This window comes from Hippocampus comes, unplaced genomic scaffold (assembly GCF_001891065.2).
Source record: "Hippocampus comes isolate QL1 unplaced genomic scaffold, H_comes_QL1_v1.1 scaffold317, whole genome shotgun sequence".
NCBI lineage: Eukaryota > Metazoa > Chordata > Actinopteri > Syngnathiformes > Syngnathidae > Hippocampus > Hippocampus comes.
The window spans coordinates 270722-290674 of record NW_017805531.1 but is presented as its reverse complement, the minus strand read 5'-3'; the positions used below and the strand labels follow the sequence as shown (position 1 = coordinate 290674).

The 19953-nt window shown below is 45.8% G+C and overlaps 2 protein-coding genes across 7 annotated transcripts; both read left to right on the top strand.

Moving 5' to 3' along the window:
• Nucleotides 1-38: 38 nt before the first annotated feature.
• Nucleotides 39-13566, top strand: LOC109520596 (abl interactor 1-like). Of its 6 annotated transcripts, none has more exons than XM_019877940.1 (11): nucleotides 40-236; nucleotides 4922-5089; nucleotides 6983-7159; nucleotides 8595-8609; nucleotides 8816-8922; nucleotides 9060-9200; nucleotides 9585-9685; nucleotides 9844-10059; nucleotides 11070-11156; nucleotides 12003-12188; nucleotides 12279-13566. In XM_019877940.1, exons 1-11 carry the CDS (start codon nucleotides 120-122, stop codon nucleotides 12452-12454), a joined length of 1491 nt encoding a protein of 496 aa, XP_019733499.1. In that variant the 5' UTR covers nucleotides 40-119; the 3' UTR covers nucleotides 12455-13566. The 6 variants fall into 6 exon arrangements, with proteins under 6 accessions (XP_019733500.1, XP_019733501.1, XP_019733504.1 ...); XM_019877939.1 differs by having other exon boundaries at nucleotides 9841-10059; XM_019877941.1 differs by lacking the exon at nucleotides 8595-8609 and having other exon boundaries at nucleotides 39-236; nucleotides 9841-10059.
• A 905-nt stretch (nucleotides 13567-14471) lies between these two features.
• On the top strand, nucleotides 14472-18703 carry LOC109520468 (abl interactor 1-like). Its single transcript, XM_019877702.1, has 3 exons — nucleotides 14472-14580; nucleotides 15427-15612; nucleotides 15703-18703. Exons 1-3 carry the CDS (start codon nucleotides 14472-14474, stop codon nucleotides 15876-15878), a joined length of 471 nt encoding a protein of 156 aa, XP_019733261.1. The 3' UTR covers nucleotides 15879-18703.
• The last annotated feature ends 1250 nt before the right edge of the window (nucleotides 18704-19953 follow it).

The window sequence follows — 19953 nt, the reverse complement described above, 5'->3', positions numbered from 1 at the left end:
CTCTCTCTCTCTCTCTCTCTCTCTCTCTCACCCCCCGCCCCTCCCCGCCACAGAGCAGCATCACCGCCTCGCCTCACTGAACAAGGCAGGGAGAGGAGAGAAATGCAAAGGGATGTAAGATGGCAGAGCTACAAATGTTGTTAGAGGAGGAAATCCCTGCCGGGAAACGAGCTCTTGTCGAGAGCTATCAGAACCTTTCCCGGGTGGCGGAATACTGCGAAAACAACTATGTTCAGGTAAGATAGAAGGCTTTCCATGCGATGATTTGATGCTTATCTTCGTCGTGTCTGCGGTGCTGGGATGGGAGAAGTGAATGAGACCACAGCGACAGGAAATGCACGTCTTGTGAGGGAAATGATCTTCAAACCGATCCAAAAGTGCCCCATTTCACCCTTTATCGCGATTCAGCCGTCTATGCGGTGAGAGTAATGCGACTATTTTGAAGGTGTGGAAACCGAGCCTCTCATGGATGTGTTCAAAGCTGCTGGTGGTTGTAGAGGGTGTGTCGTTGTTCTGTCCAAGTGTTTAGTCACTGACTGCAGTTTACGACGTAACGTGCTACTGGCCGATATATAAAATTACATTTGCTATGTCTTTATGCCTTAACAAGTACCCGATTGTAGCATGTGAGCGTCGTAACATTTTTTTGGGGGGGATCTGGGGTGGGTGGTGGGCATCGCAAAACAGCGTTTTCTTCCGTTTGAAAATGGTGAGCTAGCATTCGATTTTTACAGAACACTTACACGAGAAAATTGGGCACTCGTTATCACCTAACGGTGAGACAACGATTTCATTACTATGTGTAATTCGGATCTCCTGCAAATCATTACATGAGTCTGCAAATATTACAACTTGAATGTGATGGAATTGAATGTATTTCCAATGCAGGTGCAGGTTAGTCAGTATATTTGAATATGTACTCACATACTGGATTTCATGATTCATTGCAAAGGCTTCGTGTTTCTGTTGTGTAAGAATGCTATTTATTGCACGGGTGGGCATTTTGAAGCTAAATCAGGTAAACCAAAACACGAGGCCCATAACTCAGTATGATGTAATGCAGTTCAACACTACTGCGAACTGCAGCCACAGTGATACACATTGGTTACTGTTTTGTCAATAATCATAAAAACTCATCTAAATCAAGGAAGAATTTCGCATCAGCCTGTAGTGCCTCTCATTAGCCTGTGCAGGTGTACCTAATGTGCACATGTATTTGAATGGCATTGATATTTAAATCCAGGCAGTTGAAACAAGATGCATGTGCTTTTTGTTGCCATTCATCCAAACAGAAAACAGTGTACGTGACACTCGAATGCAGTGCTCATGGCAAACTGTGAGAAATTTGGAAGGATTACTATTCAGAAAACTATTCTGCTTGCTATACCTTATGCACTACAGTATATTAAATCAGGTGCTTCTCCTCCCTGTGAGTGGTTTCAGAAAGCAAACATGGGCTGGACACAGGACAAGAGCATTGTGATTGAAGAATAATGAAAGATACAATTTAATAGAAAAACTTCGGCGCAAGGAGACAGGACAAATAAAAACTGGTGGATGCTCAAAGAAATGTCTGATTCTGTCTCTAGGCATTTAAATAAGGACAAAATACATGCACATGCACAAAATGTGACCTTAAAAGATTTAATTTCCTATGTTACATTTCTCAATACATGCATAAAAAATCCTCTATCCTAACCCAACAATAAAGGATTTGAAGCAAATAACATAGTAACGACATGTGATTTTTTTTTCTTCCAGTGCAAAGGACTCTCGCAAAATGTACCATTCCATGTACCAAACCAACATTAAGTGCAAGAATTTATTAAAAAAAAAAAAAAAAAATTTAAAACACCCCCGACTCAAAACCCCAAACTCTAAACTCTTGGAGAAGCTAAAGTAAACTGAACCCAGAAACAAAAGGCAAACATGACCAGTTCTCCAAATGAAATTGACTGGTGAGAAAATGCCTGATGTTCAGGCCAAAAAAAAAAAACACACAAACAAAAATTAATTTCTGCTTTAGCAACGATGAATGTTTTCATATAATTTAAAGAATTAATCCATTCCACCAAAGAAACACATTTCCTCTGATGTTCAAACAATTTCACTCATTCATCTTGAAACAATCGCCCAAACCAGAGCACAGTTTTGAAGTGTTTCTAGCAACGATGAATGTTTTCATATAATTTAAAGAATTAATCCATTCCACCAAAGAAACACATTTCCTCTGATGTTCAAGCAATTTCACTCATTCATCTTGAAACATCACCCAAACCAGAGCACAGTTTTGAAGTGTTTGCCTTTCAAAAGCCGTAATCCAAATATAGCAACTCACTGAACCAAAGTCGATATATTTTTATATCAACCTTTACTTCATGCGCTACACTGTATTTGTTCTTCCTTTCCTTTCAACTCTTTTAAACGACATTAATTGATACTTCGCCACAAACTGAAATTTGTGACAGTGACGCATTACTATGAGGGGAAATAATCCAGCCGATTCCCTTCCTCCAGCTCCCGTGTTCTCTTCTGACTAATGCCTGCTTCAGCTATGACTCACAAACGTGTCACATGATTTCCAATTGTGTCATGGTAGTACAATGTTACATTGGACTCGACTTATTACTCAAATTGGATCCCCCACAAAAGCTTGACTACAGAAAGAAACATGCCGCTGACTCCCATAAAAAAAAAAAAGCGTTGCTTAATGTTTCCGCCATTCTATTGCTTTTGGTGTGTCCGAGAGATTTCCGTCTCTTGATGCTGTTTCACCAATCAAATATTTGACCGATCAAACGGAGCCGGTCAGTCACATGACCACATTCAAAGCCTCTGTGGCATTGCCCCCACAGATGCAAAGTTTAAAGTCACTTTTCACAAGTGTCATCATCCATCCAGTTCCATGTCATCTGTGTCTGCCGAAAAAAGTCCACATTTCAGCCTACAAGAACCCAACCTGGAAATGGTGCTGTTTCCCAAGTGTCATCATCCATCCATTGGTATTTTTGCCTCCTCACCGAGGTGGTGGACAATCTCAGACTCTTATGTGGAGGAGGCGTCTTTGTCTCCATTGATCATAAATGAGATGTAGGGGACGGCGGCCATTTTTATCACCGGTCTTCAGTCCGCGGGCAATGAACGCATGTAAGCGCCCCATCCACGTTATTTGCCAGAGCAAGGAACATAAACAACAGTGGACACCTGCTTCAAGGCGCGTGAGATCCTCCAGTTATTGGGATACGTATGGCCTTGTAGGCCTCGTATCCGGATAGACATGCAGCGTGTCGTATCCTGAGGTTGTTGGCACTACCCAGCCTAGTGATTTTCAACCCCGACGTCTGCTCCCGTGACTGTCTTGGTGGGAGCATGAAAAGGTCTGCACTAGGACCGACGCGACCAGAGGAAATTCTAACCCGCACGCGTTGAGAAGCAGGCCGCATTCGCGACCAATACGGTTGCAGTCCGGGCATTGCCCCCACAGATGCAAAGTTTAAAGTCACTCTTTTTACGTCAAGCAAAATGGAGGGTTCCATGTCATCTGTGTCTGCCGAAAAAAGTCCACATTTCAGCCTACAAGAACCCAACCTGGAAATGGTGCTGTTTCCCAAGTGTCATCATCCATCCATTGGTATTTTTGCCTCCTCACCGAGGTGGTGGACAATCTCAGACTCTTATGTGGAGGAGGCGTCTTTGTCTCCATTGATCATAAATGAGATGTAGGGGACGGCGGCCATTTTTATCACCGGTCTTCAGTCCGCGGGCAATGAACGCATGTAAGCGCCCCAACCACGTATTTGCCAGAGCAACGAACATAAACAACAGTGGACACCTGCTTCAAGGCATCAGTCCGCGGGCAATGAACGCATGTAAGCGCCCCATCCACGTTATTTGCCAGAGCAAGGAACATAAACAACAGTGGACACCTGCTTCAAGGCGCGTGAGATCCTCCAGTTATTGGGATACGTATGGCCTTGTAGGCCTCGTATCCGGATAGACATGCAGCGTGTCGTATCCTGAGGTTGTTGGCACTACCCAGCCTAGTGATTTTCAACCCCGACGTCTGCTCCCGTGACTGTCTTGGTGGGAGCATGAAAAGGTCTGCACTAGGACCGATGCGACCAGAAGAAATTCTAACTCGCACGCATTGAGAAGCAGGCCGCATTCGCGGCCAATACGGTCGCAGTCCAAAGGCCTGCACAACGCGTGGCATGACATGCTGCGGAGAGGACAGTCCCTTATACAAGGGTCTCTGGCACTGTGACAACCTCAATCTTAATGCCCAAAGAACAAACGGTACTATTGACACACATTTCCTATGTCGGTAGATTGTGAGTCATCATGATTTTATGCCATTTAAACAACACTGATGGGATTTTAGATGAGAGATTTAAAACGAGGCAAAGGATAATCCCTCCGCCTGAACAGAATAACAGCAAATCCAAGCGTTAGAACATTTTACAAAACAGCTGGAAATTAGGATAATATGTTCATTTATTATTTTTAGCTGCTGAGATGTTTTTTTTTCTTTGGAGAAAACAGGCCAACCCCCGAATGGAATTTCATTTGGTTTCACACGAGTGGAATATGCATTCTGCCAAATCCATCAGAGGTCATTTTTCGTCACGTAAACAGTCAGTCGGAATGTTGTCGCTTGTCAAGCTGCGCTCTGACCGCGCGTGTCCCGTCTTGACGTAAATGCGGGGTATTTACATCCATCTGAGCATGTCACGTGTCTGGAAAACGGCTCTTCTAATTCAACGTAAACAATATACCCGAGATCTTCCATCGGAACGATTTCCGTCGAAATGACCCGAAAGGTTTGCATGCCAGCACTTTTACTGGCTGCTGTCGACATTCCTTGCACGCGTGGGATTTTTACGACGGGACGAGCACCTCAGATCGTCTTCTCTTTGTTCAGGCTCAAGACAAGAGGAAGGCCCTGGAGGAGACCAAGTCCTACACCACTCAGTCTCTGGCCAGCGTGGCTTACCAAATCAATGCCTTAGCCAATAATGTGCTCCAGCTACTGGACATCCAGGCCTCGCAACTACGACGCATGGAGTCCTCCATTAACCACATCTCCCAGGTACGGGAAGCACACCCGCGGAAGATCGAGCGAGGCACACCGGCACCAAAGTCACCGCATGAAATGAGTCCACCGGCATGAAATCCAAGACGACAGAATTTGGAACTCCAATGGAAGCTCTGCATATCTGAAGTCTCTAATAAACACCTCGTTTGGAGAAAACAGGCCAACCCCCGAATGGAATTTCATTTGGTTTCACATGAGTAGAATATGCATTCTGCCAAATCCATCAGAGGTCATTTTTCATCACGTAAACAGTCAGTCGGAATGTTGTCGCTTGTCAGGCTGCGCGTGTCCCGTCTTGACATAAATGCGGGGTATTTACATCCATCTGAGCGTGTCACGTGTCTGTAAAACGGCTATTCTAATTCAACGTAAACAATATACCCGAGATCTTCCATCGGAACGATTTCCGTCGAAATGACCCGAAAGGTTTGCATGCCAGCACTTTTACTGGCTGCTGTCGACATTCCTTGCACGCGTGGGATTTTTACGACGGGACGAGCACCTCAGATCGTCTTCTCTTTGTTCAGGCTCAAGACAAGAGGAAGGCCCTGGAGGAGACCAAGTCCTACACCACTCAGTCTCTGGCCAGCGTGGCTTACCAAATCAATGCCTTAGCCAATAATGTGCTCCAGCTACTGGACATCCAGGCCTCGCAACTACGACGCATGGAGTCCTCCATTAACCACATCTCCCAGGTACGGGAAGCACACCCGCGGAAGATCGAGCGAGGCACACCGGCACCAAAGTCACCGCATGAAATGAGTCCACCGGCATGAAATCCAAGACGACAGAATTTGGAACTCCAATGGAAGCTCTGCATATCTGAAGAAAAAAAAAAAACATCCAGATCCATTTTTAAAAGTAGACCATACATCTACACAACGGTTTTGCCATTTTTGTTTTTCACTGATACGTAAATAATCACACTCTGAGGTCAAAACACATTAATTACTACCCGTCCATTTTCCAAATTGCTCCTCCTGTCCTGATTACTAATGAAAAATATTTTAAATGACTCTCCATGGATCGCTCAACTCAGCGTCTTCAAATGTGTTTTGGAACAACTCCGGGCCCCTTTATAGCCACTGACTAATGCGAAGTCGTCTTTTTCCTGATGAAGTAGCAGTGTGACTGGCTCACAAGTCAGCTAAGGTGAATTGCGAGGATGGAGGCTGATCATACGCAAGTACCTTCAGTCTCAAGCACTCAGCTCGCGTGGAACCGAGCCGATGCCAGAAAAAAACACCCGCCACCCGTACACCGCAATCATACAAGAGCTGCCAAACACCCACGGCCCCTCGACCCCTCTTTCTTCATTATTCCTTTTCTCGTGCTCTTTCTGTGCTTCACAAGGCCACGGCCCTTGCCCGTCAACCAGTGAATGCCCCCCGCCCCCTTACCCCCCTCCTGTGTGCTTTACTAAGCCTGTCAGGGATGAAGGGAAATCCCGACACTGGCACTCACGCTTGCTTAGCATTTTCAGCTCCTGTTTTACTCCACCGGGCGGAGCACAGTCCGATGCTTTCTGCCCTTTTGCGTTTGTCGTCACACAGAGTCGATGATGGTCCAAAATGGCCCCTCTCCTTCCTGATCTTTGGGCTTTGACATTAACGGGGCACTGACGGCATAGATCAGTTCCTCACGTTGCCCGCTGAAGGGCAGACGGAAAGCATCTCTTAAGTCTTTCCATTGCACCCATTTAAACCTGTCACACCGCAACACGGCCAATGAAAATGATGCTCCGTTCCATTTTGCATCCCAATAAATCAAGCAAATCAGTCAAAATGTCGCAGCCAAAGAGCAAGTACGTAGTTACAGGGCATATATGAACAACTGGCATTATTATTGTTTTTTATTTGTATTTTCTTCCTGCTTTATCTCCCGCAGACGGTGGACATTCACAAGGAGAAGGTCGCCCGTCGTGAGATTGGCATCCTGACCACCAATAAAAACACCTCTCGCACCCATAAGATCATCGCCCCGGGCAACGTGGAGCGGCCCGTGCGCTACATTCGAAAACCGATCGATTACACGCTGCTGGATGATGTCGGGCACGGAGTAAAAGTAAGATTCATTTTGGTCATTTCTGTCCGGATAAAATCAATGGTCATTTTGTTTCACTGCCGTCTGTTTCGACAACGCCAATCGAGATTTTCATGCTAAGAGGCTGTCGTTTTAACATGCGGGCAAATGCGCCAACGACAAGCTCACAATCGGCCGCGAGTGTACAGGAAAGAGTCATCTTTGCCTAATGTCACCCATCGCTTTCTACGGAGAATCCGGAGGAAATGGTTTGTTGACTCTTTCCTGCTTCATGCTTGATGTGTATTCTCTCTCCACATGATCCATCTGCTCCCCCCTCTTTGCTCATTTTTTCGACCAAGCAGCGCGCGTGTGTGTGTGTGTTTGTGCCCCTCCGAAAGTGTCGACACAATTATGTGCATTGATTGCTGGTGTCATTTTTTTTCTCCCCCCCCCGCAGCGTTTTAGTCGGCCTCTTCATCCCGTTTTCTGTCACTGTTTCTGCCAAGATAGTGTCAGTCTTCTGGTTTTCAAATATCTCCTGATTTAAAATCGGCAGCTTTTATTTTGCCCCCCGGATTAGTCCGAATTGCTGGAAATGATGAATCTCAGCAAAAATCACGACTGGTTGAAGGATTTTTCTAACCACGCTACTATTTCAAAAATATTTCCAATCTGAGCTGCCATGCTTCGTAGCGCCGTCGATGCCAGACCTCAGTTTAAAGGGTGGCACATAAAATGCGTTGGCGGCGGAGGGGCAATTATTATCTTGACCCTACTCGCAGTACGTGCTTAGCTTTTCTCCAAGTTTTTGATGATCACACGACAAAATTCTATTTTGAAAAAGCTTTGTTCATTTTTAGAGATCTGTGCCTCGAGTGGGCGGGCACGGCCCGCTTTTGGCCCATCCATAGCGACGGCTTGTTGTCTTCAACGGGGCGCTGTTTCTAAAGCGGTCCATGCTGACAACAACAGCAAGATGTTGTCACATGTATCTTCAACTACCGTTTGAAAAAAAAAAAACTGTTGGGAAACAGGCACCGCTACTGTACTTTGTTACTTTGTTGGCAGAACAGGGCAGTCGGTTGTCAAGTGTCCCCGCAGGGGTTCTTGGCATGAGGAATGGGAGGCAGATAAATAGAGGAGCCCTTGACGGGACACATTTCCCTGCCAAAAAGAGAAGCAATTTGTTTCCCAAGTTTCAGCTTGAGTTCCTAAGACAGCCTGAGAAAAGTCCCCTTTTTCCCGAAATGTGTTCGCTCCAAACGTCGCCGGTTTATCCAGTGCCGGTGGAATGGGCCGGAAGCTGAACTTGCTGTCGTGTCGAATGCATCTGTGACTCGCCTCCAATGATTTCTTAACAGCCCATCACGTAATGCTGCTGAAATACACGACTGCCTATTAAACCATTAACCAACATGCATAAACTGTTTTCTTTTTTTTTTTTTCCTCTCTTTTTTTATCGGCTTGCACTCAGTGGCTTAAAGCCAAGGTAAGAGATAAGTTACCTTTTATCTTTTCTTTACCAGCATGTACTAAAACCCCATGCACTCACAATATTCATGCAACCCGATATTAAGGGCATTTGCTCATCCAAAAGGCATGCCCCCCCCCCCAAAAAAAGATCTCCCACCCATTTTAAATAATATGAATCCAAGTTTGAGTGTCACTGACAGGGCTTTTTCTTTTTCTCTCCAGCAAAATGGGAACAATGCTGCAGGACGAGGAGGGGGGACACTGTCCAGGACAAACCCACCAACCCAGAAACCCCCCAGCCCCCCAATGGCTGGCCGTGGCACCTTGGGGTAAGGGTGGATAAAAATTGCTGCGTTATTCAAGGAAATTATGAGCGACTGTGTGTTTTCTGTTTATTCTGCATGTTAAAACTCCCAAGTTACATACTTCCGATGCAGTCACAATTTCTTTTTTTCTCTGCCTACAGACGCAACACCCCCTACAAGACGCTGGAGCCGGTGAAGCCTCCAGTGGTGCCCAACGACTACATGACAAGCCCAGCCCGGCTGGGCGGCCAGCAGAGCCCTGCGCGTACAGCCTCGCTCAATCAGAGGCCCCGCACACACAGGTACGCTCGTGACCGCATGTACGGTAGATACGAGCTAATTTGGCCTGAGATACTGCTCAGGCCAAATCCTCCTCTGGCAAATGTATTTTCTTTTCACATTTCATACCACATTTCAACAACAAGGACATTCATTCATTAAGAAATCGTTTTACTTACGACATATTAAAGGGCAGAGGAACGTCCTCCGTCTGCCTGTGTCAGGTTTCTCCGAGTACTTTGGCTTCATCCCATGTTCAAAAAAAAAAAAAAAGATAGCCCAGATTGAACAGGCGTCGAGTGTCATGGCAGAAAGAAATCATTCTGACGGGATGGCTAACGTAGTCGTGACATTTGCCGCACACATCATTGAAAAAAAAAATGAGTGGAGTCTTCTTTCATGTGCAGCGGCAGCAGTGGTGGCAGCGGTGGCAGGGAGAGCAGTGGAAACAGTGGAGTGGGTGTCCCCTTGGCGGTCCCGACACCTTCTCCTCCCAGTATGGGCCAAGGTGAGTTCCTGCAGCTCTGAGGTACACTCTCTATGCTTCGGTCTATTTGACCTTCTTACTATTCGAAGTCGACCGAACGCATTTATTCAAATATGTTGTATATGTAAATCACAGAAGCAAATTTTCAGGCTGTAAAGCTGCTACTCCTGCTCCAACAGCGGCGACATCTTCCGCCTCAGTGCCACAAGGGCCCGGGCTGGGTCCGATCCCCATGTCGCAGTTTGGCACCATCTCTCGGCAGATCTCACGTCACAACTCCTCCACCACCTCCTCGGCCTCCATGGTGTCGGCCACGGGGACGTATCGCCGCGCTCCCTCTGTTTCCTCTCAGCAGCCCCATATTAACGGGGGTCCGGCATTCCCGCAGAATTCAGGTAACGGCGGGCTTGACGTGTGCAATGACTCCATTTGCAAAGCTTTGCCAGAAATCTGGTGTGAGGAATTTTCAGTCTCCGATTATGCAAAAGAGCTCAAAAGTCTGACGTTGGATGTTCAGAATTGCTCTTTCCGATTGAAATTTTAATCGGTGGTCTTTTACAACAGAGGAAGGAGACACTTCATGGCACAACAGCTGCTTGGGGGGGTGGGTGGGGGGAAGAGAAACCCAGACCTTTGGCTTTGTTGTTTTGTTGGGGAACTGCGCAGTTTATCGTGGCAACATCACTCGGCGCCATTTAACTCTAATGGCTTCTGTCGTAGGACAACATAAAACAGAGAGGGAGGAGGTTTGTGGTCTCATGTGGGAAGCGATAATGACCCATCAGCAGGCTACCAAAACGGGGACATCCTCTTTGAGACTGTTGGAATGTTTTTACTGCTCACGGACATACACAGTGCATGGTGCCTGGTGTAGTGTGTAATTCCACGGTTAGGTTAGGGTCAGGGGTTAGGGTTAGGGGTTAGGTTAGGGTCGAGGTCGCATTTAGGGGTCTGTGTTAAGTTACGGTTGGGGTTAGGTTAGGGTATTGGGGAAACGTTTGCTCTTTTTATTTATTTAAACTGCAGCTGTTCACTCATTGATTTGAAAACGTATCTTATCCCCAGGTAGCCAATCTTCAAGGGTATTAGACAGGAACAAAGTCTCTCAATCAAGGGCCATTTGGCAAGGAAGGTGCCTCTGCTCTATATCAAAGATGTGCCTCGTTGTTGCCGTCCGAACACAGAGCTATTGCAGTCTCGCCTCACGCTCACACAAAAGACTGCTCGTAGCAAACATCGCTAGCAGTACTTTATCGTTCTGTCCTCACCTTCCCTCATCCGTCACTCTTCAATGCTTCATCGCGTCCATGTCGTTGCTTCGCTCCTCACTTGTCTTTTTCTCTATCCACCGCATCAACCTCCCCTCTGCCGCCGCCTCCTCTCATGTGGCGGTTTGGCGCTGTAGTGTCTGTGGCTCCTCCGCCTCCTCCGATGGTCCAGCTGACACCACAGATCCCTCTGACCGGCTTTGTGGCTAGAATGCAGGAGAGCAGTAAGTACTCAGACAATGTGTTGCCGCTGTGTGTTTAACTGCAATAAACGTGTATAGGCAGCTACGACGTATGTAAACGGGTTTTGGAAGTGTGAGTAGAAACACATTCCTCACACACTCTCAGAGCATTCAATGTATCTCAGCGTGCACATGCTGCTTAACATGGACTCTGCTTGCTTGGCGACTTGAACACTCATACCTCTGCTTGCACTGTGTGCTGAGTCCTTGGGATGTCTGTCTGTTGCCATGGCGATGGATCACATAAAGCGGGGCGACCTGTTCTCGCTCCGTTGAGGGGCGCAAATGTGACCTGACGCCGATTTCCCCGTCCACCATCAGACTGTCTGTCGGAAAAACAGTTTGATGTTGATCATCTTCGGTAAAACAAAATTCTGGACCGTTTTAATGTGTACTGGAGATCCATAGTCGACGCTCACGCTACAACATGCCCCAGATTTTCAACAAATTAACTCTGTCGCCCTCTTCTGAGCAGAAAGATCACTGCATCGTCCTTTCAATTCATCTTCGACTTTCACGAGGTGCCCGCAGATTTGATATTGTTGGACTAAATGGTTACACGCCGGTCTGGTCGCCAACCTATCGTGGGGCACATGTAGACAAATAACTATTCATTCGGCTCTGGCGTTCCTGGGTGGAGTTTGCATGTTCTCCCCGTGCCTGTGTGGCTTTTCTCCGGGTTTCCTCCCACACTCCCAAAAAGATGCATGGCAGGCTAACAGAACACTCGAAATGGTCTCTAGGTGTATTTGATTCAAGAAAATGTTTGTTTTTTTTCAGTTTTAGCGTCCATAATTTATGATCACCTCTGATTCTGTTGACCTTCAGTAACAGACAGCCCAGCTCCACCTCCTCCGCCTCCACCAGAGGAAATGGGTGTGTTTGATGAGCCCTCGCCCCCACCTCCTCCTCCGCCTGTCGACTATGAAGAAGAGGAGGCTGCGGTTGTCCATTACAGTGACCCCTATGCCGATGGAGATCCCCAGTGGGCCCCGAAGGCCTATTTAGAGAAAGGTATGTCAAAAAACAACCTGGTTTCGGGAGGGTGTGGGGCGGGGGGGTTGTTTCACCTTCGTTGAAGATTATTTTTTGTCATTTTTATAGTTGTGGCCATCTACGACTACAGCAAAGACAAAGAGGATGAGCTGTCCTTCATGGAAGGAGCCATCATTTACATTATCAAGAAGAACGACGACGGCTGGTTCGAAGGCGTCTGCAACGGCGTCACCGGACTCTTCCCGGGAAACTACGTCGAGTCCATCATGCACTATGCTGATTAGCGGGAAGGAAAAAAAAAAAACCAACCCGCAATGCTAAGGTAAAACAGGGAAGGTGTATAGATGAATGCAGCTCTTACAGCTGTCATCTCTCCTTTTTCGATGGAAGCGCCACGGCAAAATGTTTGGGAATAACAGTCTACCACTTTGGCTCGAGAGAAGCACAATGGCCGCCGAAGCTTTTCGAAGCGCCCGTTCTGTTAGTTTTACACTGTTGACATGAAGGGAGGAGATGAAAGCGTTTCAGAGTGCTGCCACGGCGGCAGCGCTTTTGATTCCCAACTTCAATTCTCTGCCACACGAGAAATGAGAAGGGTGAATATTTGTCAATGTTTGCGTTCATATGTTAGTGCAGCACAGCCCTGATCACATTTGCCGTGTTCAAACCCGACCGGCTCTTCCACAAGGTGCTGCATCACTGTGAATTCAACTTATCATTGCGTCGCCGCGCCATCTTGCGCCGTAGACCACGCGGACTGGCCACGTTGCCTGCAAATTCCATTCTACCTGATCAAGACTGAAATACAGAAAAAAAAAAACAGGTCAATAAGTGCATTAGCACGCGACTGAATGTCAATCTTCTCATGTTACAGAGGGAAGAAGGCAACCTCACCTTTCAGGGATTTGTTGTGATATCACCTAAAACACTGAAAATGTTTTTAGTAGAAGATCTGCAGTGGGCAGGAAAACGTCCATTTTCGACCACTTTTTTTTTTGTTCCGAGTAAACTTGAGCTTACACTGGTTGACTTTTCAGCGAGAGGCAGGCTACCTACTGCTCTGATTGCCTCTCGATGATTGAACACGTGTCACCAACCGTCGACCCAGCACACCCGTTTTATGAATCGGAGGAAATAAGACGAAACGGCATCGAAAGAAACACAAGCACAGAAAGAACCCTACGCGGAAAGGTCTGAGCCCAGATTCGAGCCCAGAGCTTTTAGTTGTGAATCCGACTGGCGAGCCGCATCTGTAACCGTGCCACGAATGGAGGAAAAAAAATAACACGATGTCAGCAGTGACTCGATCTTCTAAAAGTCCACATTTTCTAATGTTTGAGATGATATTCGTAGAATCCCTTTAAAACTGGTCAACCGGGTTGATGTAGAATATAAAAAACAAACAAACAAAACAAGACACTCTTTCGTCTGCTCTAACTTGTACATAAAGTGTGACGTGAGGCACTAACAGTAGGGTAAAGTGCATTTGTCTGTGTGTGAAAACTCCTTGTGAATTTCCATCAGTTTCCATACAGGCGGCGCCAAGAGTCGATGACACATTTGTGATTCTTTTCATTTGTACGTGCGCATTTTCTTCATCGGCCACGTTGCCGTCGAACTTGTACAGTGGGAACCGTCAGTGATATTTCTCACCGCCGCCGCATATGACTAATGTGCTGTCCAGCCACTGTAGCAAAGTTGTGTCTCGTCTTGAAGTCAGTGAAGGAGTCGAGTGTGCGTCAGGTCACCACGTATCAATAGCTGCACTGCTTTTTCTTTTATTTTTTTTTCTCCGACTGCATCACACAAGTCCAGAATTCTGCCGCAAAGCCGTTGCCTGCCGGTCGAGCGCTTGCTGTTGTGGTGCTTTCCATCGGTGCTGAACCGCAGCAATCGTCAACCCAAACAACCTCGACTCAAAGGAGAAATGTAACAAGGGCGCCTTGTTTGTCGGTTCATTTTGCAGTGGGAGAAGAGTCGGCCATTTTGATTGTAATCGTCTTTACAATGTTGTGAATGTAGTTGATCTACTGTCAGAGCGGCACGATTGAAACAAAGTACACGCTGTATGGACAGAAGTATTGGAACACCCTTTTCCTAACTCTACCTTCCAGTCGGAGGTATCGAATTGCAGTATCGAGAGCCCTAGGGGTGCGGTTGAACTCCCAAGTGATCAAGTGAGTCATTTGGCAGCGATACTTCTTTCCATATAGTGTATGTCATGAGCTACATGGAAAATCCCCAATGCAGCACATAGCATGACTCTTCACATACTGTTAATGGAAAAAAACAAAAAAAACAATGCCCGGTTTTGGCGCTGTAGTGTCTGTGGCTCCTCCGCCTCCTCCGATGGTCCAGCTGACACCACAGATCCCTCTGACCGGCTTTGTGGCTAGAATGCAGGAGAGCAGTAAGTACTCAGACAATGTGTTGCCGCTGTGTGTTTAACTGCAATAAACGTGTATAGGCAGCTACGACGTATGTAAACGGGTTTTGGAAGTGTGAGTAGAAACACATTCCTCACACACTCTCAGAGCATTCAATGTATCTCAGCGTGCACATGCTGCTTAACATGGACTCTGCTTGCTTGGCGACTTGAACACTCATACCTCTGCTTGCACTGTGTGCTGAGTCCTTGGGATGTCTGTCTGTTGCCATGGCGATGGATCACATAAAGCGGGGCGACCTGTTCTCGCTCCGTTGAGGGGCGCAAATGTGACCTGACGCCGATTTCCCCGTCCACCATCAGACTGTCTGTCGGAAAAAGAATTTGATGTTGATCATCTCCAGTAAAACAAATTTCTGGACCGTTATAATGTGTGCTGGAGATCCACAGTAGACGCTCACGCTACAACATGCCCCAGATTTTCAACAAATTAACTCTGTCGCCCTCTTCTGAGCAGAAAGATCACTGCATCGTCCTTTCAATTCATCTTCGACTTTCACGAGGTGCCCGCAGATTTGATATTGTTGGACTAAATGGTTACACGCCGGTCTGGTCGCCAACCTATCGTGGGGCACATGTAGACAAATAACTATTCATTCGGCTCTGGCGTTCCTGTGTGGAGTTTACATGTTCTCCCTGTGCCTGTGTGGCTTTTCTCCGGGTTTCCTCCCACACTCCTAAAAAGATGCATGGCAGGCTAACAGAACACTCGAAATGGTCTCTAGGTGTATTTGATTCAAGAAAATGTTTGTTTTTTTTCAGTTTTAGCGTCCATAATTTATGATCACCTCTGATTCTGTTGACCTTCAGTAACAGACAGCCCAGCTCCACCTCCTCCGCCTCCACCAGAGGAAATGGGTGTGTTTGATGAGCCCTCGCCCCCACCTCCTCCTCCGCCTGTCGACTATGAAGAAGAGGAGGCTGCGGTTGTCCATTACAGTGACCCCTATGCCGATGGAGATCCCCAGTGGGCCCCGAAGGCCTATTTAGAGAAAGGTATGTCAAAAAACAACCTGGTTTCGGGAGGGTGTGGGGCGGGGGGGTTGTTTCACCTTCGTTGAAGATTATTTTTTGTCATTTTTATAGTTGTGGCCATCTACGACTACAGCAAAGACAAAGAGGATGAGCTGTCCTTCATGGAAGGAGCCATCATTTACATTATCAAGAAGAACGACGACGGCTGGTTCGAAGGCGTCTGCAACGGCGTCACCGGACTCTTCCCGGGAAACTACGTCGAGTCCATCATGCACTATGCTGATTAGCGGGAAGGAAAAAAAAAAAACCAACCCGCAATGCTAAGGTAAAACAGGGAAGGTGTATAGATGAATGCAGCTCTTACAGCTGTCATCTCTCCTTTTTCGATGGAAGCGCCACGGCAAAATGTTTGGGAATAACAGTCTACCACTTTGGCTCGAGAGAAGCACAATGGCCGCCGAAGCTTTTCGAAGCGCCCGTTCTGTTAGTTTTACACTGTTGACATGAAGGGAGGAGATGAAAGCGTTTCAGAGTGCTGCCACGGCGGCAGCGCTTTTGATTCCCAACTTCAATTCTCTGCCACACGAGAAATGAGAAGGGTGAATATTTGTCAATGTTTGCGTTCATATGTTAGTGCAGCACAGCCCTGATCACATTTGCCGTGTTCAAACCCGACCGGCTCTTCCACAAGGTGCTGCATCACTGTGAATTCAACTTATCATTGGGTCGCCGCGCCATCTTGCGCCGTAGACCACGCGGACTGGCCACGTTGCCTGCAAATTCCATTCTACCTGATCAAGACTGAAATACAGAAAAAAAAAAACAGGTCAATAAGTGCATTAGCACGCGACTGAATGTCAATCTTCTCATGTTACAGAGGGAAGAAGGCAACCTCACCTTTCAGGGATTTGTTGTGATATCACCTAAAACACTGAAAATGTTTTTAGTAGAAGATCTGCAGTGGGCAGGAAAACGTCCATTTTCGACCACTTTTTTTTTTGTTCCGAGTAAACTTGAGCTTACACTGGTTGACTTTTCAGCGAGAGGCAGGCTACCTACTGCTCTGATTGCCTCTCGATGATTGAACACGTGTCACCAACCGTCGACCCAGCACACCCGTTTTATGAATCGGAGGAAATAAGACGAAACGGCATCGAAAGAAACACAAGCACAGAAAGAACCCTACGCGGAAAGGTCTGAGCCCAGATTCGAGCCCAGAGCTTTTAGTTGTGAATCCGACTGGCGAGCCGCATCTGTAACCGTGCCACGAATGGAGGAAAAAAAATAACACGATGTCAGCAGTGACTCGATCTTCTAAAAGTCCACATTTTCTAATGTTTGAGATGATATTCGTAGAATCCCTTTAAAACTGGTCAACCGGGTTGATGTAGAATATAAAAAACAAACAAACAAAACAAGACACTCTTTCGTCTGCTCTAACTTGTACATAAAGTGTGACGTGAGGCACTAACAGTAGGGTAAAGTGCATTTGTCTGTGTGTGAAAACTCCTTGTGAATTTCCATCAGTTTCCATACAGGCGGCGCCAAGAGTCGATGACACATTTGTGATTCTTTTCATTTGTACGTGCGCATTTTCTTCATCGGCCACGTTGCCGTCGAACTTGTACAGTGGGAACCGTCAGTGATATTTCTCACCGCCGCCGCATATGACTAATGTGCTGTCCAGCCACTGTAGCAAAGTTGTGTCTCGTCTTGAAGTCAGTGAAGGAGTCGAGTGTGCGTCAGGTCACCACGTATCAATAGCTGCACTGCTTTTTCTTTTATTTTTTTTTCTCCGACTGCATCACACAAGTCCAGAATTCTGCCGCAAAGCCGTTGCCTGCCGGTCGAGCGCTTGCTGTTGTGGTGCTTTCCATCGGTGCTGAACCGCAGCAATCGTCAACCCAAACAACCTCGACTCAAAGGAGAAATGTAACAAGGGCGCCTTGTTTGTCGGTTCATTTTGCAGTGGGAGAAGAGTCGGCCATTTTGATTGTAATCGTCTTTACAATGTTGTGAATGTAGTTGATCTACTGTCAGAGCGGCACGATTGAAACAAAGTACACGCTGTATGGACAGAAGTATTGGAACACCCTTTTCCTAACTCTACCTTCCAGTCGGAGGTATCGAATTGCAGTATCGAGAGCCCTAGGGGTGCGGTTGAACTCCCAAGTGATCAAGTGAGTCATTTGGCAGCGATACTTCTTTCCATATAGTGTATGTCATGAGCTACATGGAAAATCCCCAATGCAGCACATAGCATGACTCTTCACATACTGTTAATGGAAAAAAACAAAAAAAACAATGCCCGAGCTAACTTGCTGTCTGATGCCATCATACAATCATTGACAGCGCTCATCATAAATGAGTACAACCCGACGGGTTCCTTTCTGACTCAAACTTAATCGACCGTAGATATAAATTTGAATTCACAAGGTTTCCAACTGCGCTGAGTCAACTATTCATCGGAATCTGAAAACGGGGGTGTACACGTTTATGTTGAGCACTGTATATTAAAGGGGCTTAATTGTGAATTTTTATTCAAAAAAAATTAAGAAAAGTGGAATGCCTTTTATGTTCATATGGAACATTTTCATAAAAAAAAAACATGCTGCCAATTCAGTATTTATTCATCCACTTTGCATGAACATTTGTCAACATTTCCTGTGAACACATCACACATACGATTGTACGTTTCCATCATGCGGTGACTTGTGCGGGGAAACAAAAATTACTTTTCTATGTATTTCTAGCTTTGCATTCCACTCGTTTTTACATCTACTGTCTGTTTGGAGCAGCGGACAAATGTTTGCGCACACTTTCTATGTCAAGGGTTTATTTATACTTTTTCATAGAGAAATCATGTGACAACCACTTATGTGCAGAACTTTGTAATGTTTATCACATAACGTCATTTCTGGGTATCACAAGTGTAGACGCCCATTTCTTTTTTATGTGTCTTTTGTATGATGATGGGGGGAGATTGGTAACTTAAGTATTCATGAGAAGAGAACGGAATATTCGTCTTCTCTCGGTTTGTATATAGCTGTTGTTCATTGAAATTCATGTACAGTCTTTTTGTAATAAAAAATTCATGGGGGGGAAAAAGTGATTTGTGTCATGTTAATTATTGAGAATCTTTGACGTCATTTTACATTGTGCCCGAGTATGATTGGAATAAAAAAAAGTTCCAGGGTTTCAATGCAGGAAGATACCAAGTAGATACGGTTCAGTCAAAAAAAAAAAGTTTGGGCAACTCTGCAGTTGCGTCATGTTGGACGCTTACTTGTAGTTTCCTTTAAATCCAGCAGAGGGCAGAGTAAATTAAGCTAGGTTGCACTGAAGCTTTGGAAGTCGCCGAGCATTACAAGAATGGCTTCTTTTAGTCAAAGACACTAAAAGCATTTTCTTTTATGAAGGCAGTAGTTCATTAACGACAACAAATGTGTGGCAAAAGTGTAAAAAAAATCACCAAGTAACATTGTAAATGGCGTTTATCAGATGGGAACGCTGTTAGATAACGCTTTTAAAAAAATCTGTACAATACAATACATGCTGATTTATATAGCGCTTTCACAAAAGCGGCAGCTGTAACAAAGCGCTTAACAAAACAGTTAACAAAAAGTAAAATAATAAACACAACACAAAACATAAAACACGGACAGTCGTGCAGTCCTAACCAACCAGATCCGTCGAATATATTGATGATGGATGCATCTATTTCTGATGTACGTTTAATTACCATCAATTAACCCATTTTCGGTTTTATTGGTTTTACTGTTTTTAATTTTATGTTCGAAATACATATCATGAAAAAATAGTATGCTGCGGCACACCCGCGACCCATGTGAGGATACGCGGATGAGAAAATGGAGGGGTGGAAGGATAAAACATTAGTAGCCGCAAACACGTGGTATTTGTGTCACTGTTCTTCATCCGACTTGGTTTTCTTTCATCAGGCACACTTCTAAACGACGCTAGTAATGCCAAACTTTCCATTCAAATGAGAAGTGTGTCTGACTTTCATTTACGAGAACAGTGTGTTGTTTTACACCATCATTTTTTTTTTTTGGCTCCCAGGCAGCAAAGCATAGAATGGATCAAATCCGGTCAAGTGGTATTAGTTTAAATCCGTTTGTTTCCGCAACTCTGAGAATCTAATCACAACTATGTTTGAACAAAGTGCAGTTACAGCATGTGGCATGGAGGAGTTCACCGCAATGACGTTTATGGCTTATGTCATGATGATGCCTTATCCTAGTCTTTGGACCGCTCTCATTCAAGCTTATGTGCACAATAATGAATCAAATCTCGGGCTGTGATTGCCTCAGTCAGATGTATGCAATGCTTTTCTTGGCGAGT